We start from the raw sequence: 24,907 nt of genomic DNA, 5'->3' as shown, positions 1-24,907 counted from the left end.
TATCTTTTGAATCTGTCTTCCACATAAGAGAGAAACATGGGCCTCAGACAAGGATTTCTGTAGCGCTCGGTTCATTAGTGCAAAACATTCACTCATTGTAGCCTCTAGCCTTGGAGGGCATCTGGCTGTGTGCAGGTGGTTGGCTGTTTCTGAGTAACTCGTGTACATCTAATGTTAAGAACTGATTCTTTCACCAAGTGTAAAGTAAGTGGCAATTTTGCAAGTTTGCACTTTTACACATTAGTTATTTTTTATGTGGCTGATTCTTCTGGCAAGTCTGATTTTCCTAGGGGAGTTTTGTTGTTGTTTTTACAACCAGATATAATTTTTCAACCCATTTTTAAAGCTTGTAACAAAATTTATCATGTGTGGCTTAACTGTTTTTTTTTTTAAATTGAATGCTCTTTCTAAGATTTTCTAGCATTGTAAATTGATTAAGTACCCGTGATTTAAATTTACTGTTTGCCATCAAGAAGGCACATTAGTAGACAGATCACAGTCTCTTGAACGGTTTATTATCACCATTTTACAAATTGGAAACTTTTGAAGTTACACAGAGAGTAGCTAGTAGGGCTGGAATTTTTTTTTTTTTTTTGGCGGTGCTGAGGTTTGAACTCAAGGCTTCACGCTTGCAAATAAGGCAATAAGCTGCTTGAGCCACACCTCCAGTCCATTTTGCTCTGGTTATTTTGGAGATGGGGGGGCACACAAACTGTTTGCCTGAGCTGACCTCTAACTGTGATCCTCCCTATGTCAGTCTCCCAGGTAGGACTAGAGACATGAGCCCAGTGCCTGGCAAGCCTGGGGGTTGAAGTCAGATCTGAACATTCATTCTTTTACAGATATATACTGAGTGCCTGCAATGTGCCAGAAACTTTCTGGGCATACAACAGGAGTGTGAACAAAGCAGGCTAAAATCCCTGTTCCCTGGGGCCTTACATTTTAGAAGTAGCCTACCCTATAGTCTGTGACCTGTAATGCTATTTCTGTACTCACAGCAATGGGGCAGGGTTTTTGCATTCCAAGTCAAAAAACTAAAAAGAAAGTTTTTGGCTCATAAAAGTCCCAGGCATACTGTTTTCAGTGACTGCTTGATACAGAGGCCCAAAGCCTGTCTTAGGTTAAGTGCTTTTATTAATCCTCTCTTAATTTTACTTCCTTTATATTAGCTCTAGTCTCAGACCAGGCAGGAAGGGACAAAGGGCACAGCTAGCTGACCTGCCAGAGCAGCCAAAGCCGGGTCCCGCCCCGTCCGCAAAGCCCCGCCCCTCACGATAGCCCCGCCCATTCCCCCCGCCCCTCCAGACGCTCCGCCCGCCGCGGCTGGAAGTCCAATGGGAGGGGCGGGGCGCGGGGCGCGCATGCGCAGAGCGCTCGGGCGCGGTTGCCTTGGCAGCGCCGGCCCGAGGGAGGGCGGTGGCGCGGGGCCTGGACCCCGGCGGGCTGAGGCGGCGACGCGGCCACCCGAGAGTCCGAGGCCCGGCCGGAGGCGGCGCCGGGCAGGCCTGAGCGGCGGGGCGCGCCACCTGGCTTGCCGGCGGGGATGCGGGACCGGCTGCCGGACCTGACGGCGGTGAGCGCCGCGCCGGGTAGCGGTCCGGGCCGGCGGGACGGGGCGGGGCGGATGGCGCTCGGGGCCTGGGCGGGGTCCCGGGACCGAGACGCCAGTGGTCCTGAGGGCGGGGGCGCCAAGCGGGGTCCCGAGGGCGGGAACTCGGGGCAGGGGCTCCGGGCGGGGTCTCGGGGCGCCCGAGGACGGGGTCGCCAGGAATCTGGGGGCGCCCTGTGGCGGGGGCTTTGGTCGGGGTCTGGAAGCGGGAGTTTGGGGCGGGGGCTTCAGGAGTCTCGGGGCATCCTGGGGCGGGGACTCCAATCGGGTCCCGAGGGCCGAGCTTGGTGTGGGGTCTACGGGATCTCGGGACGCTCTAGGGCGCGGGGTCCCGAAGTAGAGAGCTCGGGGAGGGGGCTCCGGGCGGGGTCTTGAGGTCTCAGGACGTCCTGTGGCGGGGGCACCAAGCCGGGTCCCCCGGGCGGGAGCTCGGGACGGGGACTCTGGGTGGGGTCACCAGGCTCCCTGGGGTGGAGTCCCCGGGGTCTCGGGGCCCCTGGGGCGGGGTCTCGGGGTGCCCTAGGGCGGGATCTCCGAGCTTGATCTGGAAGGCGGAGTTTGGGGTGGGAGTTCCAATCGGGTACCCCCAGGGCGGGACTCCGGGCGGGGTCTATGGGGTCTCTCGGCGTCCTGGGGTGGGGTCTCCGGGGTCTAGTGGCGCCCTAGGGCGCGGGGTCCCTAAGTCGAGCGCTTGGGGCAGGGACTCCGGGCTGGTTTTTGAGGTCTCTGAGAGTCTTGGGACGGGGGCTCCAATGGGGTCCCAAGGGCGGGAGTTTGGGGCGGGGACTCCAAGCTGGGTCCCCAGGGCAGGATCTCAGGCTGTCCTGGGACACGGGCTGCTGGGGCGGGGCTCCAGTAGGGGGGTCTTTAGCAGGGAGTTCCCTTTGCCTTACCCCGCGCTGCTCCCAAAGCTATGGAGGGCAGATGCCATCTCGATTGGGCCAGGGCCTTGGTGGCCCTCTGACTCTGGCTGCGAGCACTTCATTGGGTGGAGACACCGGGTCGTACAGAGTCTCAGGGACCAGGCAGGGGCCCAGCATGGACCTCCTGTCCGAGGCAGGGCTGCATTTCTGGGCCGATGCCTGCTTTCAGCACAGCATAGGTAGGTCTTATCACAACCTGGAACACCTGTCCAAACGTCTTCCCTGCCCTAGAGGGTCCCTTTGCCTGCTGCTTTGTCTCCTGGCTTGACTAGGACGCTGCACCACAGAGTCAGCACAGATAGGCCACGCGAACTGGGCGTCTGCAGGGCTGGGTGCTGGGTGGGGCAGACACAACCTGCAACTGCATTCTGTGTGTTTTCCCCAGTAAATAATGCATTGGGGAACTAGGACTGTGGCCTTTCTGCTTTCTTAACACAGGAGGGGAGAGTGCGGGCACTCGAGGGATACTGCAAGTGATCGTTTACTTCAGCGAGGAAAGGCAGTGTACTTCCAAGTAGACTGAGATTTTAAAAATGTATTTCTAGTCTGGGCACTGGTGACTCATATCTGTAATCCTAGCTACTCAGGAGGCAGAGATCAGGAGGATCGAAGTTCGAAGCCAGCCTTGGCAAATAGATTGTGAGACTCCATCTCGAAAAACCCTTCACAAAAATAGGGCTGGTGGAGTGGCTCAAGGTGAAGACTCTGAGTTCAAGCCCCAGTACCCCAAGGAAAAAAAATTATTTCTATTTGTAATTGACAGATACAGTAATTGTACCTACTTTTGGGGGTACAGTATGACTTTGTGTGCTTGCAGTGTAGAATAATCAGGTCAGGGTAATTGGTGTACCTGTCACCTCAGATGTTTATCATTTCTTTGTGCTGGAAACTTTCAAGATCTCCGTAGCAATGGTTTAGACATGTACAATTGTACAATTAAATGTACATGTGGTCTTGAACATTGGAAGTTGTCTCCTATTCAGCTTCACACCTGGACCATTAACCGTCTTTTCTCCATCACTTCCTCACCACACGTAACTATTACTCACTTCTTTACTTGGAGATGAACTTTCTAGCTTCCACCTGAGTGAGAATAAGTAGTATTTGTTTTTCTGTGCCTGGTTTATTTCATTTACCGCAGGCTTCATCCATGTTGCTGCAAATGACAGGATTTCCTTCTTTTGAAGGCTGAATTATCTTAAAAGTAGATCTGTTTTTGTTGTATTCCATATGTGTGAAGATGACATTCTATTGACAGTGACACCATAGTGGATGCTTACAAAATGTATAATAGCTGAGACTTTGTAGGCCAACAGAAGTAATTAAGACTTTTTCCTGCTGTACTATCCAGGCATGGTGGTGCAAGCCTGTGATCCCAGCACTTGGGAGGTAGAGGCAGGAGGATTGAGAGTTGAAGGCCAGCCTTGGCTACATGCGTCAAAAAACCAAGAGCTGGGATGTAGCTCAGTGGTGGAGTGCTTGCCTAGAATGTGAAAGGCCTGGGTTTGCTCCCCAGCACCACAGATACTCATTCATGATGGGTGCTTAGGGCTTTGTTTTACTGGCACACAGATGGAACCTCTGCTCTCTGAATCACTGCAGCCTCTGAACAGGGTCTAGGCCTGCTGCCCTAAGGCATCTAGGGCATGTGATCAATTAACTTCTCTCCCTGGCTTCTGGAATGGGACTGGCTGTGTACTACAGTAAGGAGAACAGAGAGAGTTGTGGCATTTTTGTGGATCATCTGTGCTCTGTGGGTCAGGTGAGCACCTCTGGTTGAGGAAGGTCTTTCATCCCAAGAATAGTGGACTCCTTCCAAGGAGGGTTTTTCCTAGTGGCCTTTCTCCCCTTCCCTCTACTAGTATGTCCCTGCAGTCTGAGGGTCAGCATTGCATGGGACAGCAAGCCTAGCCTAACATGAGAACTAAACAGTAGACCTAGCACTGTTGCACCATTTGCCGTGCAGAATGTCTTCCATGCCACCCTGTAGGAGCTCAAGCACTTGTTAAATGAAGAAACGGTATGTCCCAGAATAGGAGAGTGTGACCATTTCAGCAAAAGATGGCCAGGTTTATGTTCAGAAAGATCTGTTTGTAGAATACACAAGCAGCTTTTCTTGGCTTGATTAGCAAAGAGTAAATAAGGCAAGTGTCCACTCTTTTTTCTAACCCTTCCTGCACCAGTGATGATAAGAACATGGTGAATGGTTTTGCTTTAGGATTAGGGACCTCAAAGTAATCTTACTTTGTTCACTGAAAGCTGGGGGATAGGAGAGAGATTCTTCCTGTGTCTTCTAGACTGTGGCAGCTGTGGTTCTGGATGCTTCACGGCCATGGCTGCAGTGGCATTGCTCTAACCTTGCCTCCCTCTTTTGGTCATCTTCTTTGCCTCCTGTGTCTGTTTCTTAGAAGAGGTAAGACATTCTGAATTAGGAACTCACCCTTTTTCCAGAGTGACCCATCTTGACTTAATGACACCTGCAACAGCCTTGGCTCCAATACAGCTCATGCTGAGGCACTGAAGGTTAGGACTTCACCATCTGTTTTGGGGATGCAACCTGTAACCCTTGGCTGTTAACAGCAGCACAATAAGGTATTTTCGAGAGCAGTTCCAGTGCTAGGGAGAGTAGAGTGGTGACCCAGCATTATTTGGCCCTGCCCCTCAAAAGGCATGCCCACCTTCCTGCCAAGTGAATACTGCGTGCAGGTGCGCCCTGAGGCCACTGGCTGGGGCCTGCCCTTGGCTCCATGGATGTGTAAAATCACCCTCTTAGGTGAGCTGTGCATTTCCTTAAGCTGGCCCTGGCTTACCACCCCTCCTTCTCTATCTCTGGGCCCTGCCTCACCACCCCTCCTTCTCTATCTCCGGGCAGCACCTTCCCCTTAACCAATGAGCTGACTTATCCACACACAGCGGTCCTGGGTGCAAGAGGAGGAGCAAAGGTTCTCTAGGGTGGGAAGAGATTACTGTTGGTTTTCTGGCCAAATTGATTTTGCCTTAGAGAGAGGAAGGATCTGTTGCTCTTGCTTGATACATTTGTTGACATTTGCAGATTTTTCCTAGGCAAATCTTAGTAGAATTTTGTTTAAGTTTTTGTGTGTGGTAGGGCAATAATGCTATGCGTCACACTTTCAGTGGGCAAAGACTCCATTTCATGGGGACCGTTGTGCTGACTCACAGGGCTGGTCCTTGGGGGGAAGGCTGAGCAGGTTCCTCCCCTGGGCCTCTGGCAGTCAGTCCTCACTGGGGGTGCTAGTGGCCAGTGGCCAGTCACTAACAAACTCCGTGTGATTTCGCCATGCTCCAGGCTTACTTCTTGCTCATTTAGACTTTCCTTTGGTGTCAGATGCTCTTGACTGCCTGGAAGGAGGGTTTCCAGGTGAGTCCTGCAGCTGGCAGCACCAGCATCCTGTGCAACCTGGACAGACTTGTGTTCTCAGACCCCAGGCCTGAAGAGCCCTCCCCAGGCTCTGCCCAATGGAGTGTGAGCACAGCCAGCTTAGACATCTCCTGCCTCTGAATTCTGATAGTGTCATAAATTGATTCTAGTGAGTACACCATTCTAGCCTTCTCAGTCGTGGTAAGGTGGTTCTGTTCTTCTCCAGTGACACTCATTAAGGTGTTCTTTAATTTGTCTTTCCTCCTTAAAGTTTCTTACCATTAAACGTGACATATGGTGTGGAGGCTATCCACTTTGGAAAAAGTGAGGAGTGCCAGCTAATGTGTGTTGAAATGTCTTTGAGAATTACTGTGTGCTCTAGGAAAGGTAACTAGTGTGTGAGCACTTTCAATCTTCACAGAAAATGTACATAAGCAGCACAAGCAGTCTCCCTGCATGAACACAAAAGTAGCTTGAGCTCCTTTGACTTACACAGTGAGAATGAGTGATTGTGAGCTGCTCAGTTCTGAGAAGTCCAGCCTTTGCCTGTCTCCAAGGGCTCCACCTTCCCCTCCTGGCTTTTGCTGAACAAGTTGCAGGATTAGATTGTCCTAGGGAGTGGAGCCTTGCTAGTTTGTTACACGGTGCTATAGTGAGTTTCTATCTTGTGGTCCTGAATTGCTTTTGGCTTCTTTAGTGCCTGCCTAAGAATTTTTCGTTTTGTATTTCCACTTCAGTGTAGGAAAAATGATGATGGAGACACGACGATCGTTGTTGAAAAGGACCATTTCATGGATGATTTCTTCCATCAGGTAAGAGTGTTGAGTGAAACCCAGAACTTCTCTCTGTAAACTTGCTTATATTAATAAAATACTATGCTTGCCATATTAGAAATAATAGAGATACCAGGGCAGCTCTGTGCTGCATAATGGTGCTGTGGTTAACAATGGACCCATGTCACATTACTGTCCTCACAAGTACACTCTGTGATGTTACTGTGACTGAATTGGTCAACAGTACCTTCCTTGACATGTCCCTGGTCTCCAGTGATTCATGACCCCTTTTTTTTTTATGGTACTGGGGTTCGAACTCAGGCCCTCACACTTGCTAGGCAGACACTCACTTGAGCCACTACGCCAGCTCTTTATTTATTTTTCATTTGTACATCTCAGAATCAAAAGGAACACAGTTGTGTTTTTGTTTTATGGCACTGGGGTTTGAACTCAGGGCTTCACACTTATAGGAAGGTGCTCTACCACTAGAACCTTTTCTGCTAGCCCTTTTTTGATTGCATATTTTCGAGATAGGGTCTTGCAAGCTATTTGCCTGGGGCTGGCTTCAAGCTGCGATCCTCCTGATCTCTGCCTCCAGAGAAGCTAGGATTATAGGTAGGAGCCATCAGCATTGGCCCATTTTTTGTTTATCTTTTGAAACAGGGTGTTGTTATGTATCCCAAGCTTGAACTCAAGGTCTTCCTGCTTCCACTTCCCTAGTGCTGAAGACCTTGAACTCAAAGTCTTCCTGCTTCCACTTCCCTAGTGCTGAACAAGTATATTTTAATGTTGCTTGAACTATTAAGCTATCTGGGCCTTTTAGTTCTGTTGCAATACTAGCTAATATTGAAACAGATGTGAGTCTCTGATTCTTGTTCGTCTAAGCTTGGCAGAGGGATTGAGTGCAAGTGACATTGAAGTCTGCTCTAGGATGTAGTGAGCCTCCTCTAGGTCTGTCTGTGCCCCTGGGCAGGGTTGACTTGGCATGGCACATGCTGGTGCCCATACTTCCCTCTGTGGGGCAGAGTTGGGTGGTTTCAGGCAGCCCTTGCAGGCTCCCTGGAGGTCAGCTACACCCTCAGGTGGCCTTTTAAAAGTTCTCACCATAAGGCTTGTGGCTTCTCAGGACTGAGGACTCCTTGGTCCTCAGCAGCGGAAATCCTGGCCTCAGAGCATGGTCTCCACAGCTGCACAGGGGTTCCCCACAGAGTGCCCTAAGGGATTAGGGCACAAGGCATGTGTGGTAGGTTTTCTTAAAATTTTTTAGTGAATGACTGTGCATTTGCTTATACACAAGACTTATCAGGAGGGAAATCACAGATGGCTTAGTGACTGCATTCCATGTGAACACTGGCCTGCACCAGAGGTGGTGTAACCCTTGTTCTTGACCTTAGCTGCTGTCCACCACCCTTCCATCTTTCTCATTCCTACTCCTACCCTGCTCTGAGGCCTGCACCACACTTAAATGCTTGACATTTGATCTAGTGCCTTATTTCATACTTTTTAAATGAATCAGAATAGATGCTTTGACTTTGTTAAACATGAAGAAAAATGCGTCAGGTGTATTTTCCCAGTACTGGTGGACACCAGACTGCAGCTTCTTCAGCCTTTCACCGCCACTCTCCAGGGACTCCATCATGGGTTCCCCTTGCTCTGAAGGCTCCAGCTACTGGGTTCTCTGCCTCGTTAGTGTATGATGTGGAAAATTAAGTCCCCTGGAATCCCTGCTGACTAAAATAATGAGAGCAGGGTTTTGAAGAAAGTAAAGTAAAGGTTTATTAATTTGCCATGCAAATAAATGACTACAGTAGACTACATGCCAAAGAACCATAGAACTGTTCTAAGGAGGAGGATAGGTTTTTAAAGATTCCCGGGTTTTTCCTGGCTCACTGGTGCCTTTGATCTGTTGACAGTGCTTCCTCCCTCCCTCCTGTGGCCCTGAGCTGGGGAGCATCATGGCTGAGCAGGTGGCTGAAAGTGTGCTAATCCTGAATTCCCCATTGTGGGGAAGTAAGAGAGCAAAGAGACAAATCCAGGGCTGGCAGAATGGCTCAAGTGATAGAGCGCCTGCCTAGCAAGTGTGAGGCACTGCGTTTAACCTCAATACCACGACCACCCAAAACAAAAAAAAGAGACAAATCCACCTGAGCCATGGAGCCGTGCATGCTAGCTAGTAAGACCATTCGGTTGTTAGGCTGAAATCGCAGCTGAGGGCATTGTCTAGATGTCTTTTTCTGTTAGACGTGGGGCTACCCAGCCTCCAATTGTGAAAGCCAAGTAAGTCAGTCGCCTTTTATAAGGTGGTTTGGTTCCTCTGCAGAACTCTGACCAGTGCCTTAGGAAGGTGACACCAGCCTTTGCTACTCTGCTGCCAAATCCCCTCTGGCTATTGGTGCCTGGGCCTGGGGGTGAGGAGGGAAGCACTGGGACCTTTGAGAACCACTGGCCCCATTGGGATTTGAATTTAAGCTCAAGCTTTCATTTGTTAGTTTTTTTTCAGGTTATTTCTATCAAATGACTTCTCAGACATATAAAAAGTGAATGATACTTGTTAATGCACACTCACCTTTAGAGACTCAGAGCTGGAGCTTGCCCTCTGTTTTCTGACAGGTGTACCACAAGTTCACTTCAGAAATGGTAAATTCAAATGCATCCTACGACTTGCATTTCAGCCTTCAAAATGACATAGCACACATTTTTAAGGAATCAGTTTTTGTTTTTACATGACTAATGAAATTAAATTATAAGTATGTGAAGTATACGCCTTTCTACAGAAATTGCATGTAAATGGAAATAACACCCAGGCTTGATGGAGTAGATGTTCTTTGTAAAAAAGCAGAATTGTGTTTTGGACTATCCTTTAATTCTTAGAGTTTCAAAATGTGCTCTGGTGCTTGGGCCAGGGGGACTTGTGGGACCCTGTGCCCTTTCAGAACTGTCTTCCTGATCAAACTAAGATGTCTGTACCTTCTCCCTACTGTGCTCCCTTCATAAAGGTGCAGGGATGGAGGTTTCCAGAGGCAGCCTAAGACAAAAGGGTATGTGACAGTTGTTAGGTTAGAAATTAGACCTACAGCAAATGTAAATCACAGCTCCTATTTTCACTGATTGTGGAGGAAAATACCTTCTTTCATAAAAATATTTATGTTCACATGTGTGTTAGTTTCCTATGGCTGCTGTAACTACTGCAAACCAGGTGCTGAAGCAACACACATTTATTGCCTTACCGCCACAGGCTAGTTGCCTGCACTAAGTCACGCAGGCTAAAATCAAGGTGTGGACAGAGCTGCGTCCCTTCTGAGGCTGAAGGGGACCTGCCCTGCCTTTCCTAGCTCTGGAGGCTGCCTGTGTCCTTGGCTTGTGGCCTGTTCTTCATCCTCAAAGTGCAGCACTCTAGACTCTGATCTCATTTCCCACCTCCTTTCCCTCACATTGCCCTCTTGTCTGTTAGTCAGGACTCTTGTGGTCATTGGGCCATCCCAGATGGTACAAGGTAATCGCATCTGCAAAGTGTCTTTCGCTGTGTAATGTGATGTGTTCCCAGGTGCCGGGATTAGGATGTGGACGGGGGTTGCGGAGTGCACTGTGTTGCAATCCCCATTTTAAGTGGATGGCGGGGAGCAGCAGCAGTGTAGCTGCAGCTCTCTCTGCTTCTCCCTTGAAGATACTTGTGGTTATATGGCGGGCCAGCCTGGATAACCAGGATGCTCTGCCCACTCAAGGTTCCCCACGGTGCCACAGCATCTTTGGGGCCATTATTCAGCCTATCACAAAGATTTTTTTCTTTTTTTGTGAAACATCAAATTGTTTGTTTTTTTGTTATTTATTTATTTATTTTTAGCCACAAAGATTTTTGAAAATGTCATGAATCCATCTGGATAAACCTCGCAATGAGTACATGACATTTTGAAATAAATATTAAATAAATTATATCACTTAAAAGTCAAAGGCAATGAGTATGAAAGATAAAACGTATGATGAACTGTGATTCCTCCTCATAGGAGAGCATTCCCATTGGCACATTCTGCAGGGTGAGCTTACATCTTCTTACCTGGCGTCCTGGCAGTGGGGTGCTATGCTTCTGGTTGTCACTATCGGTGGTCATGCTTGGGCTTGATTGTAGGAACTTTTACAACCTAATACGTTTTGCTAGTGAATGTTGACTGATGCAGGCCTTAGTCATAAAAGTAGAAATACTGCTGGGCACCAGTGGCTCAAGCCTATAATCCTAGCTTCTTGGGAGGCTGAGATCAAGAGGATCATGGTTCAAGACCAGCCTGCAAATAGTTCATGAGACTCCATCTCTGAAAACAACCAGAGTAAAAAAAATGGGATAGGGATGTGCCTCAAGCAGTCGAGCATCTGCTTTGTAAGTGTGAAGCTCTGAGTTCAAACCCCATCTCAGGGTTGGAGGTTTAGCTCAAGTGGTAATAGTGCTTGCCTGCAATCGTGAGGCTCTGAGTTTCTCTCTCTCTCTCTCTCTTCTCTCTTCTCTCTTCTCTGTCTCTCTCTGGCAGCACTGGGGTTTGAACTCAGGGCCTCACACTTGCTATGCAGGTGCTCCGCCAGCCCTGTTTTGTGTTGTGTATTTTCAAAACAGAGTCTCATGAACTATTTGCCTGAGCTGGCCTTTAACCTTGATCCTCCTGATCTCTGCCTCCTGAGTAGCTGGGATTACAGGATGAGCCAAACATTTCTCTTTTAAAAAACAATGTCAATGCAAGAATGGAAAAGGCTCTTATTCCTTCTGTGTCTTTGTATTTCCTCCTCTGTCCTTCCCTTTTTGGGTAATGAGAGCAATAGCAAATGTGTGCCACAGTAATGACTGTGTGCTCTGTGTCTCTCCCAGGTGGAGGAGATCAGAAATAGTATCACCAAGATAGCTCAGAATGTGGAAGATGTGAAGAAAAATCACAGCATCATTCTTTCTGCCCCAAATCCGGAAGGAAGTATGTTGTCGTCTGTCTGTCTGTGTGCCTTGTACGCTGCCCACCTGTAGCACAGGTGTTGAATCACCTTCACCTTAACTGGAGTGGCAAGCTTGCATAGACACTGATGCCAGTGTCGGGAACCCTCGGTGTTCTGAGCTTCCCTGATGGTGTTTTTTTTTTTTTGCAATATGTGGTTTGAACTCAAGCCCTACACCTTGAACTACTCCACCAGCCCTTTTTTGTGATGGGTTTTTCCAAATAGGGTCTTATGAACTATTTGCCCTGATTGGCTTTGAACCTCAATCCTCCTGATCTCTGCCTCCTGAGTAGCTAGGATTACAGGTGACAGCCACCTATGCTGGGCTACTGTTTATTTTTAATTGATTTATTTCACTGATTCCAGTACAATATTGGACAGAGGTGGTAACAGGGCACCCTGAAAGCAAATACATTGTCTTTGGTTAAGAGTTGTTTAGTAGCTATACAGTGGAAGAATGAAAACCAGGTCCTACGTTGAAAAGGACAGGGTGTTAAATGTTAACTTGTTGCATGGTGTGAGCATGGAAGGAGGTTCAAGCCTGGGTAGATGTTGTCTCCCAACTTGTGCTCTGGGGCCTGAGTCTCACAGAGCTTGGTGGCCTTGCATCTGAGGGCTGCTTTTTAATTTTTATTTACTGTTTTGAGATGGGGGTTTTGCTATGTTGCCAAGGTTGCTTCTTGAACCCCTGCACTCTAAGGTTCTTCCTGCCTCAGCCTCAGCCCACAAGCCAAAGCTTCTGCTTCTGCTGGATGCTGTGACTCCCTCCCTGTCTTTGTGGTTCTGAGATGTGTGTTGGGGTGGTGTGCAGGAGAGCCCCAACTCTGGAAAAGATGAGGCAGCACCAGTGCATCGGGCTTTGTTTAGCAGGCAGCAGAACCTCTGCTTTCCACCTTCAGGGTAGGGGTAGGTTAAGGCCAGGGTTAATGTCAGTCTAGGGCGAGGGTGCAGGTTCTGCTACTGGATGGAGTCAGCCAGTTGACCATTAGTTGGGTTGAACCGCAATTCTCTAACTATGTGTGTCCCAGAATCACCCAGAGAGCTTGTGAAGCCAGGGTGTGGGCCCCCAAGGAGTGTCTGGGGTGGGGCCAAGGCAGTGGAGAGCTGGCGCTGCTGCCAGCGAGATCCACACGTGGAGAACCGTGGGGAAAGCTGAGGTTTTCTCATGGGAAAGAGGACTAGGATATGTAACAGAATGCTGTTCTGTTAAAGTTATTGGGTGGTACTTATGTGGAATGCCATGCTCAGATGCCTTATTTTAAATTTTCAAAGAAATAAAAGAAGAGCTCGAAGACCTGAACAAAGAAATCAAGAAAACTGCTAACAAAATTCGAGCCAAGTTAAAGTGTAAGTCTTTGATTATTGATGATGAAAACAAGAGCAATTGTTATTTTCCTCCCTGTAAGCTTTTACTCTCTTACATTTTCAAAATTCAAGCTGTGACCACTTCAAAATAGATTACAAGTGTTAATTCACATCCGGTAACACGAAGCAGTTACTCCTGCCTTGCTATTCTGTTGGGCTACACTGCAGGTCTTAGGGAAGGTGGAGTAGTGTTTTCCCCAGCTGAGGTCCTTTCAGACTGCAGGGCAGTTTGGCTCAGCTCAGCACCAGGGCCCACAACACAGCAGGACTAAACAGAGGTTGCTTTTCTCCATCTGGCAGAAAGACACATTGTATTAGCATGGAACCCAGTACAATCTCTGTAGATTGTGAAGAACTCTTATTATAGAAACTCAACCAGAAGCTTCAAAGATGCTGCCTGGACCCCTGTGCACTCCAGCCCACCTGATCACCAGACAGACATGATTTCAAGTTTGTGTTTCAAAGTATTTATAATTGTAATTACTACTATTTCCAAAATATCCAGAGTTTATATTTCTCCAGAGGCATTTTAATTTTGGGGGGCTTGAATTGACCCCAAGTAAGCCTTGGCACTGCAGTTGGTTGCTGTGCCGCCAGACATTTTGGATCTGATCCTTCTCCATCTCTTCCCCCAGCACTACTTCCATTGGAGAGCCACGGCTTCCTTCCTACAGAACATGCCATGCTCAGGGCTGTGGACGCACCCATGTGTCGTTCAGCAGGTTCTCTGTCCTCTGTGCTTGCTATCCACCTGATCCAGGTGGCTTGTAGATTGTCTAAAATATGAAGACATATATCTGATCACAGATGGTATGATGTCATGACTACAGGAAATGTGACTGCATTCTGTTTGTGATTTTATCAATAACTGTTGCTAACATCCACACATTGATTAGGAGTTATTAGTAGTGACACCCCAGCTGCTTCCTGTCATCATTCACAGCTGAAATAGCTCTTTACAGAGTAAACCCTCCCTTCAACTCTGGTTGTCCCATATGCAGATGGCCCTGGAGAGTCAGGATCAGCTGGATTTTGTCTCTTGTGTGGTTCTTGCTGGTCGGTTCCAGCACCCTTCAGAGAGGGCTGGCAGCACTGTCACTGCTTCTTACTTGCTGTGAGTTTCAGTTGCTCAGTGTCCGGTGCTTACATGGTCCCATCTTCTGACAAGAACAGGACTTCTGAGTCCTAAATATTTTTTTTTTGCTTTAGTTATTTTTCAGGTAGGGTCTTGCTTTTGCCTGGGGCTGGCCTCCTACCCATGGCCTCACAAAGCTGGGATCACAGGTGGGCACCATCATGGTCAGCCTTTTGTTAAGATGGGGGTCTTGCTAACTTTTTGCCTGTGTTGGCCTCAAACTGCAATCCTGGTCTCCACCTCCTGGGATTATAGTCATGTGCTACCTTGCCTGGCCTTCTGAGTCCTTTTGGCACAGCCCTCTTGGCCTCTGATGAGTTCCCTGCTGGCATGATTGATGATCTAGTCTCATATGGAACATTTTCTTCCCCAGGGTGGGATGAGCTATTTCTCTAGGACTCCTGCTCATAGTAGAGACTGTACTCAGAGACTGAGGTCTGCCTGGGGGTATCTGTTGCCATCCATGCCACTTACAGAGGACAGAGCTAGGCATTTAAAAATTTTAGGATAAAATACATTAGGATTGCTTACTGATACTTCAGATCAAGAACTAAGGAAGGAGTTTTGCTTAATCTGGGAGCTAATTTTTTTTTTTTTTTTTTTTTTGTACTCAGAGCCTGCTGCTTTGGGATCTGTCACAACTTTTTCTCTTCTCAGCTGTGCCCTAAATCCTGGTTGCTCATTTCCTCTACCCTCTTGTCCACATAAAGCAGTCTCCAAGCAACCTGGTAGCACTGGCCACCGAGATGTCATCACTCAAAGCAGTTTACCTTGCTTTGTCCCAGTGTACAATCAGACGCCTGGCTTTGAAAGTCACTTTGATAGCTCTTGTCTGCGTGACTATATCATTAAGTCACTTAATCTATAGTTAAGCTTCATTTTTTCAAATTTTAGACATTGCTTTTTTAATGTTTAATTTTGCATTATAGTTGTGTGAAGTACTTATGTCATTCTAAAAGCAAAACATTTCAAGGAATTCTGGCTTCATTCTGTGTCTGTCCCCAGCTTCTTCTCCCCCTTTGTAGTGACTGTCTTTCAAAGTTTATGGGCTAGCTTTCCTTTTCTTCTATGAGTAAATGAGTGTACATATGTGTATCTGTGCGTTAGGGTAGGAAAGCAAGTCCTCTCGATGGATAGTCCTTCAGGAGTGTTATTTTTAGTAAGTATTTATTTGCTGTGCTGGAGTTTGAACCCAGGGCCTCGTGCTGCTATGCAGGTGCTGTACTGCTGGAGCCAGGTCCCAGCCCTGTAGAGGACACCTATTCTTTAGTTTTATGACATTTGTTTCCAAAACAGGAAAGAAAAACAGCTTAAGTTTGGCTGAAGAAACAGATTTTTGAGTTTGAAAGCTAACTCATTCTGTTTCTTTCTAGCTATTGAACAAAGTTTTGATCAGGATGAGAGCGGGAACCGGACATCAGTGGATCTTCGGATACGAAGAACCCAGGTGTGATCATCAGCCTCGTTTAGACTAGAGGGGTGTGGAAGAATGTCATCACTTCCTCCGCTCAGAGCCTTTCATCCTTGCTGTCATCTTTTCCTTACCACATTTCTGAATGACAGGGCATAGTGTTTATAGATTGTATCTTTTACCGTTAAGAGGCATCTGTTCAGCCCTGGACAGAATTCTGCTTTGAAGAGTAGAGCATTATCAGACTGCTTCAGTGCGGTGGTGTGGTGTTCATCTTCTCATGGTTCATGGTGTGGCAAAGAAAAACATGGTACACTCAGCCCGGTGTGGCAGAGGTGGCTCAGTGTGCAGCTCGGGCAGCTTGCTGGGTTCCTCCCTCCGATCCTTGTTCATAGAGCAGTTCCCAGGAGCTGACTGACCTCTGTAAATGACAGTGTTCTCTCCTCTCAGGGATGGACACAAAGGTGACAGGAGGGTCACTGTGGACATTAAACAAGAATGTATATGGTCTTCTTAGCATAGGTTTTAGTACAGCATGCACTGAGGGAGTTAGTACATTAATAGTTTGCATTTCAGGCCTGTAATATTTTTACATCTCACTTTCAACAGAAGTGACCGTTAGAAGGTAATGTCGTTTTTCCATGTTACTTATTAGCATTCAGTGCTGTCTCGAAAGTTCGTGGAAGTCATGACAGAGTATAATGAAGCACAGACTCTGTTTCGAGAGCGAAGTAAGGGACGTATTCGGCGTCAGCTGGAGATCAGTGAGTACCCAGGCTCTGTGGCCTCAAGAACAAGCGCCCGTGAACAGCAGACAAGAAATTCCATCTGTTTTTATCGGTATCACAACAGTCTGACCTTCATGGCAGCCTGTTCCTTGAGTCTCCAAAACCATTGTTTATTTATAGTCTTGAAAAAATTCTGAGTGGACTTTAAATTACTTTCTAACTAGCAATCCTTTTAGAGTTTTAGTCAACCTTGGAAAGCTTGCAGTCATTACTTCAGGCATTCCTGTGTCCTGCAGCCCCTTCCCGCCCTGGCTGGGGGCAGCCTTTCCCACTTCTGCTTATCCACCTAACATTTGCCATGTTGGGCCAGAAACCAGGTTCAGCCTGTAGGAAAACTGATGTGCACGAAGTTATTCTGTAGTTAAGGTGAGGTTTTGTGATTGCTTCATGACAAAACCCTCCTGCTGTGTCCTGCCACTCAGTCCTAGGTTCCTTCTCCTCTTCATTCTCTGTGTGTGAGAAACATACACAGGAAAGCCTGGTTTAAAATGTTGGTAACAAGTTAGCTGTTAGTTGCTAACTTAGATGAAGGCTGCTGTTTGGAAAGAATGCACTGCTGAGTGAGGTCGGGTTGTCGTCCTTAGCTGGAAGGACCACCACCGACGAGGAGCTGGAGGAGATGCTGGAGAGTGGGAGGCCGTCCGTCTTCACCTCAGATGTGAGTGGGGAGCGGCTGCCCACGGGCTCGTGCACACAGGTTGCTTCATAACTTCCAAGCCAATCAGTCAGTAATATTCCTTTTCTTTTGTTTTTCAAAGATTATATCCGATTCACAAATTACTAAACAAGCCCTCAATGAAATCGAGTCACGTCACAAAGACATCATGAAGCTGGAGACCAGCATCCGAGAGCTGCACGAGATGTTCGTGGATATGGCCATGTTTGTGGAGACTCAGGTAACCACAGCGACTCCAAACAGAAGTCACCCAGGTGAAGCCACTCTTTTGCATCCAGTATCAGAATTCAAGATTTAATTGCAGTGCTGAGTGGAATACTGAAATACTGGAGAGCCACTTCACCTTCTGCTAGTGTGGGGGCTGATCTAGTTAATTCTGTGGCACGTTCATAGCCAGCCAGCCTGGTGGACAGCCATGGGCAGCATGAAGGTTTTGTTCAAGGAGTTTTTAATGAAATATGAAAATGTTTGTGCTAGAATTTTAGGTTAAAAGAGGATACAAAAGTTTTACATGCATTCCATACATGCTTACAGGTATAAAATGCATGTATAAGCACACATGGTGTGAGCTCAGGACATAAAACTGTGGTCCCAGAGGAAAATATACCACATAGCTTAGTAAATACTTCTCTCTAATACACCTGCTTTCAAGTTCCTCCCAGGAGCATGCATTATGGTGATGATGGGGAGAGTGTCTGAACAAATAAATGAATCATGGCAGAGATAAAAACTGTACTCACTAGGCTTTGTTCTCAGTATGCCCGCAGCTCAGGCCGGGAGTGGAGGAAGCTGGGAAGGGCCTGAGAAGCCTGGAGAACTCTCGCCATTACAAACATGTAAAACTGTGTGTGCACCAAGATGGCACGTGTCTGTCAGTGTCTGCATGTTCTCATGTGCTCTGGGACTGAATCGGTCATCCATGATTGTCAGACCCCACTGGAGGTGTGGGTGGCTGGTTAGGAGGCAGCTGACCCCAGGTGAGGCAGAAGCATTCATATGCACCCATTGTAAGCAGACGCTTCCTTACTCCTCCCGACACTGGCATTAGGATCTGCTTTGGCTACAGCTTCCCATTGGAAAAGGCTGACATCCAATTATTTTCTGTTTTGCTGGCTGCTGTACAGCAGGTTGGGAAGTCAGTTCACGGAGGGAAATCATTCCCATGGGCTCCAACAGCCTTTCAAAGAATGATGTTTATTTTGAGAAGTGTGTCGTACAGATAAGCATGAGAAACTCATAGCAGGCATTTTCTAGAAGAAGCCTACACTGCGGTGGCAAGTGTGGGGTATGCATGTTCTTTCTGGTCTCGGGTGGACTGTTACCTTCCGTATAAGAACTAGAGAGTGGGGCTCCATCTGGTGACTGTTGGTGTCATTCTTTTAGAGAGTATCTGAGGGAAACCAGCTATACAGAAAGAACAGTAGTGACTTTGTAATTAGGCCTTAATTAAAATTGTTCCATGCCAAGCACCGTGCATTAGAAAGGCCTCACATTTGTAGTTTCACTTCCCTGATTCCTTTGAGACGTCTGCTCATGTTGCATGGCATTGACTTATCTAGTAGGGCATGTACCTTTGAGTGATGAGTTATCTGTCCGTCCTTCCTCAGTGCTTTGCTGCTTGCGACTGCACACTGTCTTCCAGTGACAGAACCCAGGTTGCGTGCTCCTCCTACATGCTGTGACAGACCCCTCGGTTTGCATTTTTGTTAATAATTCAGTCCACCTAACGTCACTCAGAGCCTGTACTCAGTACTGATGTGTTAAAGAAGTGCCGTGATTTTCTCCGTTAGAAGAGATGCCGTCGCTCACATATCCAATGCCGCGCACTGTGGTGAACTTAGCTTACCCGAGCTTGCTGCCTTTCCTTCACCGCACATGTGTGAAAATTGCACGCTGAAGCCTGCCTCAGAGTCTGACGCAGCTGTCCACCCATCCACGCCATGCGTTGAAAGTGTAAACTGAATTGTGCTTGCTTCATACCGACACACCCATGATGGTCTCACCCTCCATCTCGCTGTAGATGTGAAAAAATCAGTACTCATCTCACCACGTGACGTGTATAGATGACCTTTCTGACTTGTGGTGTCTTAACATGCATGACACAGTCCTCTGGAGAGGGCTAAGGCTGAAACTTTTGTTTTCAGGGTGAAATGATTAATAACATAGAGAAGAATGTTATGAATGCCACAGACTACGTGGAACATGCAAAGGAGGAAACAAAAAAGGCTAAGAAGTACCACAGCAAAGCAAGAAGGGTGAGCTGCCTTTGACAACTAAGTGTTTTCTCTTCATTGGGTTTCACGTTATAATACAGTATTGTAAGCCTGCCAAGAAAATAAATTTCTTAAATGTTTAAATAATTCTTTCTGTGAAAAATTTTAGAAGTTTCTGAGATAAACTGAGTAGAAAGCATTTTGTATTCTAAGTAACCAAAACCCTTCATAACCTCAAGTCAGTGCTGCTTCCCTGCTTTGGGTTGGGCATCTTGGATCTTTGAGCTCTGGATAGTTCCAGAACCAGTGGATTGGAGATTTCCTGAAAATGGTTGGCTACAAGTTTTATGCAGTGGACCTTTTTTCTCAGTTAGCTTATTTGCTAATCCTTTGCTTTACAGGAGAGAAGGGCATTACCTGAGCCAGTGGCCTGGTGTCTTTCATGGCACCACTGAAGGGACCCTCAAAGACAGAGGCTCTTTGCAAGAGACCCATGTATTTTGCATCGAGAAGCATGAGGGGAAACCCTTGTGAATTCACATTACTGGGGAAGAATTTAAAACTTATGCTCCTAGCTCTGGTGCTTTTGTAGAGAGGTGATGGAAGCCTGTCAGTAGGGTTGACACCCTGTCTCAGTCTCGAGAGTCTCACAGGGACGACAGTGGCTACAGAGCTTATCACTGCTAACAGCAGACAGGAGACAAAGAAAGGGGCTTCCCAGCCAGAGCCAGCATGGCTCAGCAGATGTGAGAAAAGCTCACCTTCTATTTCAGTTCCTCAGAAACTTGTGCAGTGTGGTCACTGATGAGACCTACTGCTGTCCCCTCTAGTCTGAACCTTGGAAGTTCAGTCTCTCTGAGAACTGGAAGTGGCCTGCAGAATCCAGCAGGTGTCCTGTGACTTAACTTTAGTTAGCTCTGGTGGGCAGTGCAGTTTCCCAGGAAGGAGGAGGCAGTGTGTGTCGGCATGGTGTAATCAGCTTGCTTTCCTTGACAGAAAAAGTGGATAATTGCTGCTGTGTCCATAGCCCTCCTCGCTGTGCTTGCTCTGATTATCGGCTTGTCAGTTGGCAAATGATGGTGTGGTGGCTGGGTGCCTGCCTCTCTGACAGGGCGGCAGTAAGTAACTAATCAACTGATTCACTTATTAACCTTTCAATCAGCCAGGGGTGTTCGCCAGGTTTGAAAGCATACATGCCTATCCACTGATTGCCCAGTGGCTGTCCAGTGTCACACCAAGGCCACCACTCCATGTGAGGTTCTGTCACTGCTGGGGCACTCGCACCATGTCAGTGTGTTTGTGTGACAGGAGGCATTCTCGGGGGCGCTTCCCTGCACTCAGTGTGCTCTGGAGCACCTGCCACAGCAGGTGGAAAGTTCATCGCCCGTTAAAAGCTGACGTCTGGCCTGATGAATTGAGCTCTTACACTGTCGCTTTAGAGCAACGGCAACCGGTGAAAATGACTTTGTGAAATGTAGTGACTCACCTTTTACTGTGGGAGACAGTGATAAGATGAAACCCTTGTCTGATTTTCTATTTGGTGGCTTCTGTCTTCTTCAAAAGTAAATTCTCATTAAAATGAAAGCTGTATGTACTAGCATGCAATTAGTTCTTAAAGACTTCTTCATGTCAGTGCCCTCACCTTATTGTTTGCTCACCATGTGAATTTCACTTTCCCTAAACTCCATTTGTTTTCCTCGATGCCTCATGCATTGACCCCCAAGTTAGGGTGCCCCCTCCGCATAGTTGCTCCTCACTGCTTGGCGTCTTGTGGTGGTGGGGTGTGCAAGGTGCCCAGGGCATCCAGAATGTTCAGGCTGTCGTGCTTGAGCTCACCCTCCTGTGTGGCAGGGACTCAGGTTTGATTGTCACTTGGTGGTTTTCTTTAGTGTCTGGGTGTTTTCCTCTGTAAGGTTTCTTTCCTGATGCAGTACCTGCCCTGCTCAGCTCCAGCTCACCGGTGCAGCCCTCGAGGTGGGGCTCCGATGTGTGTGCAGCCCAGTGTGGCGCTGGCCCTCAGCTGTGGAAGGGCTCTTTGCACTCGGCTTCCACCAGGCAGGTGCCCACAGTCTCACCTAGCGTGTGCCCCTTCGCTTGCCGAAAGCACGGCCTATGTGATTTTCCTCTGCTAAGGTGATGGGGTTTTCCACTCTTTTCATAATGCTTTCTAAAATGTCCCTTTTCTTTATGTTTTGTAGTGGCCATAGCATGGTGCATTTAATGTGGTCACCTTAGTGATAGTTAGTTTTCAGCTGGGGTCCAGTGAGGTCGCTGCTTTTTGTGGATGGGTTGGTATTGACCTTGACTAGCAGACGGTTCCTCTTGCCGTGACCCTGGGGAAATCTGGTCCTGTGTCAGCTGATTCCCTCATACCTGTAACAGAGGAGGGTGAACACAGGCTGGTCCTCCTTCCTAATCCAGCTTAGAGTCCTTGCCAACTGTCGCTTCTGTCCGTGAAGGCAGCGTTGATGTTTTAGTCAGGCTTGCTTTCTGTCCTTTTCCTTTTGCTGGAACCCAGGCCCTTGTGCATGCCAGGCAGGCACTATGCCATGAGCAATAGGATTTCATCCACGACAGTGACAGGTTTGGTGGCACGTGTTTGGTGGCACATTTGGTAGCTGTGACTTAGAATGAGGACTCTGCCGTTTAGAAAGACAGCTTGTGGCCATGTAGCACGGCTTGCCTCTGTCTTCTGTCTCCCTCCCTTTTCCTCACACGGCTACCTGAGGACACCAATGTCTTCAGCCAAAGGTGGTTTAGCTTTAGATTGCTTGAGGATGTTTGCCAGTTAAAAACAAGAAGTTGTTCCCTGGGTCTAGGCCACTGGTGCAGTGAAGGCAGAGCTGATGTCTTGTTGATTTCTTACGCACATATGCATGCTTAAATGTAAAAGAAAAGGACAAATGGGATTTTTTTCAGCCAGTAAGAAATTTAAGGTTTTAAAAAGGTGCATCTGTTGACCAGCAGTTCTGGAATTTCATTAGAATCAAAGGAGAGGGTTTGTTAACGCCCGGGTCACCAGAGGCACACTTTGCTGCTTTACCCCGTGGTGCAGTCAGTCCCCACAGGTCTAGGTTGCAGCACATCTTAGGGAGCTTCCTCTTCTCCGACTTTCCTAGCATCCGTGGGGCTCCTTAATGATGGTCTTGTTTTAAACTGTCCCAAATTTCAGAACGATTTTGTTAGAAAATGACATTGTTGGTTTTTCCTTTGATACATTGCAAATTAACGTTTTTCTTTGTCTTGCAGAAAATGGTGTTCATTATTATTTGTGTAGTTATTTTGCTTGTGACCCTTGGAGTTATCCTAGCAACAACGTTGTCGTAGCAACCACATCCCAAGAGCTATTTACCCTTGGAGAGTCAGACCACACCTACAGCAAAGTCAACATCCTGTCATTTCAGGAGTGAACTGAGACAGGAGACTGCTCGGGCTGAGGCCAGCGCTGTGTTAGCAGATGGCACAGCAGGAGGTCTGCGCAGGAGACCACCATGACGCAGTGCTGTAAGGGGTTACCCAGATGTCCTCGCGCTCTTCATAGCGCACCACAGAGACTTGATAGTGTGACTCTTGTTTCAGTGGCCTTGAACTAAGGAATGATTGAAAATTTCAATTGTTAAACGATACTTCAGTGTTAAAAGTGTGTGCAAAGTTTAATTAGGAATACTTTCTGATTGCAGGTCTAAGACTAGCTTTTCCTCCCCTCCTCCCAACCAACATGTGCTAATTAAGAGACTTTTTGTACTATGTTTAATTTGCGTTTGTCTTGTTTGTAGACACAATTTTTATTATCACAGCTGTTTTGTAAGATATTTGTAATTTTAAATGTTTACGAATCGTTTAATATATTCACATTAATTTACCCCTTTTATATGCTCGTTGTTGCCTGTGGAGGAGCTAGGCAGTGTAGGTCTTTTCCCTATGGCAGTGTGCAGGCTGCCATCGACACAGAACACTGGCTGCACAGCCTTCCAAGCCCTTCCTGTGCCTTCTGCTGACATTGGCTTGGGGAGCGCGCAGGAGAGGCCTCTCCCCGCCCATGCCTGAGGTGAAAACAGTTACGCACTGTAAAGATGATGTGTCTCTGTGTTCATGGAAGCAGGGTTGTCTTTCCTGTTTACAGTGACAACATCTGAGCTTAAGATGGCAGAGACACCGAGAGTTACTGCTCTGAACTCGAGGGAGTGATTCCCAGGAGCTAAGTAATTCTTGTGAATGGAAACTATTGCACAGATCACTCAGTGTTTTCAGTACTTAATAGTCTGCTGAACTCTAAGGTAATTCCCAAAGTTTAAAGAATTTATGATGCTTAAACATCATATTCCTTATTAATGCCTTCTGTGTAAAATATGGCTTAATTTTAGACTTTTAAATGTAGGACCAAGTGAACAGATACCTAGTAAGACAGTAGCTAGTCAGGACAAGGTGAAGGATGTCCCAAGTCTAGTCAGTCCTGGCTACTCTTGTCCATGCTGCGTGAGCATGGGACTCTTTTAGCATTGTTTGGCTTGAACCGATGTAGATATGTTGACTTCTGAACACTAAGTGTGGCTGGTATTGCACAGTTTAGAAACCACATTCCTGTGTCACACAACCATGAGTTTCACTCATTCATGTTCCCTCTCCTAGTGGCTTGGCTCAGCTGCATGTCTGCATTCCTGCCTTTTATGACTTGCTGACAACTATCCTGTGTGCAACAAGTAGTATAGGAGTAGTGTTCTTTTGGTCTAGAGACACGCACCGTCAAAATGCTTGCTGGCTCATCACGCTGAAGGACTGACCTGTCTGGCGGGCACAGGAGCCTTTCAGCTCATATCTCTGTGCATGTCGGGTGTCGTCGAGTCCAGCTGCAGAGGACCTGCATGCTGACGGGAACCTCTTCCACTTGCCCCTTAGTCCTCAGCTTGTGTCATGTCTCTTGTTCGTCTTCTCAGGTGCTCCTGTGGACCTGAGACCAGCCCAATGTGCCTTTCTAGCGGGAGTTGTGAACTTGTGTTAGAGTGAGAAAGCCAGCTGTCGGAGAGCACCTCTGGATGTCTAAGCCTCATGCCTTTAAAATCAGACTTTTAAAAGTACATTTACAGATTCACTTGTTACTTTCTTAAAAAAATCATTTCTTCAAATATTTTGTGTTTACACTAAAAATCTCCCAGAGATGCAAAAAAGAAATACTTTCTTGCCTTGTCATTTCTGGAAAGATTTTGGGGGAAGATAATTTATTGTATATACATTAATAAATTGTTGTAAGACAGTTAACTCTTTCTTGTACCTATTGTTATACATAATAATGTATTCTTTGATTTTTTTGTATCATTGTTATAAGCTTCTGTTGTTCACGACTCACTTGTCAGCTCTGTCAGAATAAGGACCCCCAAATTCTTGCTGTTTATAACAAATAGTTCTTTCGTGGATGTGGGCTATATGTCATAGTCATTTGGTTTGGATTTTAATGTCAATTTGACAGATTCTCTTTGATGCTTATTCGGGGGGAGTCCTTTCCCTGCTGTGTTCTGAAGTATTTGTTCTCTGCCTTCTTCATCAATCCTTTCCAGCTTCTCTTATTAAGTGGGATTTTCTTAATTCTTTGACCCTTACTGAATTCCTGTCCATATTGGAAAGTGATGTTCAAAACCAGAATGTTAAGAAAGGAAAAATAAGATGATCCTG

The 24,907-nt window shown here is 47.1% G+C and overlaps 1 protein-coding gene across 3 annotated transcripts; it reads left to right on the top strand.

Annotated features, from left to right (window-relative positions):
* The first annotated feature begins 1,426 nt into the window (after positions 1-1,426).
* Positions 1,427-24,651, top strand: Stx2 (syntaxin 2). 3 transcript variants are annotated; one of them, XM_020180836.2, is made up of 11 exons: positions 1,427-1,573; positions 6,649-6,723; positions 11,534-11,633; positions 12,925-12,999; positions 15,526-15,599; positions 16,219-16,327; positions 16,936-17,009; positions 17,110-17,247; positions 19,172-19,282; positions 20,237-20,358; positions 22,490-24,651. In XM_020180836.2, exons 1-10 carry the CDS (start codon positions 1,544-1,546, stop codon positions 20,315-20,317), a joined length of 867 nt encoding a protein of 288 aa, XP_020036425.1. In that variant the 5' UTR covers positions 1,427-1,543; the 3' UTR covers positions 20,318-20,358; positions 22,490-24,651. The 3 variants fall into 3 exon arrangements, with proteins under 3 accessions (XP_020036425.1, XP_020036578.1, XP_073917460.1); XM_074061359.1 differs by lacking the exon at positions 1,427-1,573 and adding an exon at positions 2,459-2,711; XM_020180989.2 differs by lacking the exon at positions 20,237-20,358.
* Positions 24,652-24,907: the final 256 nt, after the last annotated feature.

The sequence above is a fragment of the Castor canadensis genome, chromosome 18 (genome assembly GCF_047511655.1).
Source record: "Castor canadensis chromosome 18, mCasCan1.hap1v2, whole genome shotgun sequence".
Classification (NCBI taxonomy): domain Eukaryota; kingdom Metazoa; phylum Chordata; class Mammalia; order Rodentia; family Castoridae; genus Castor; species Castor canadensis.
Note: the sequence above shows the minus strand (reverse complement) of the source record. Positions and strands in the feature narration are given on the sequence as shown.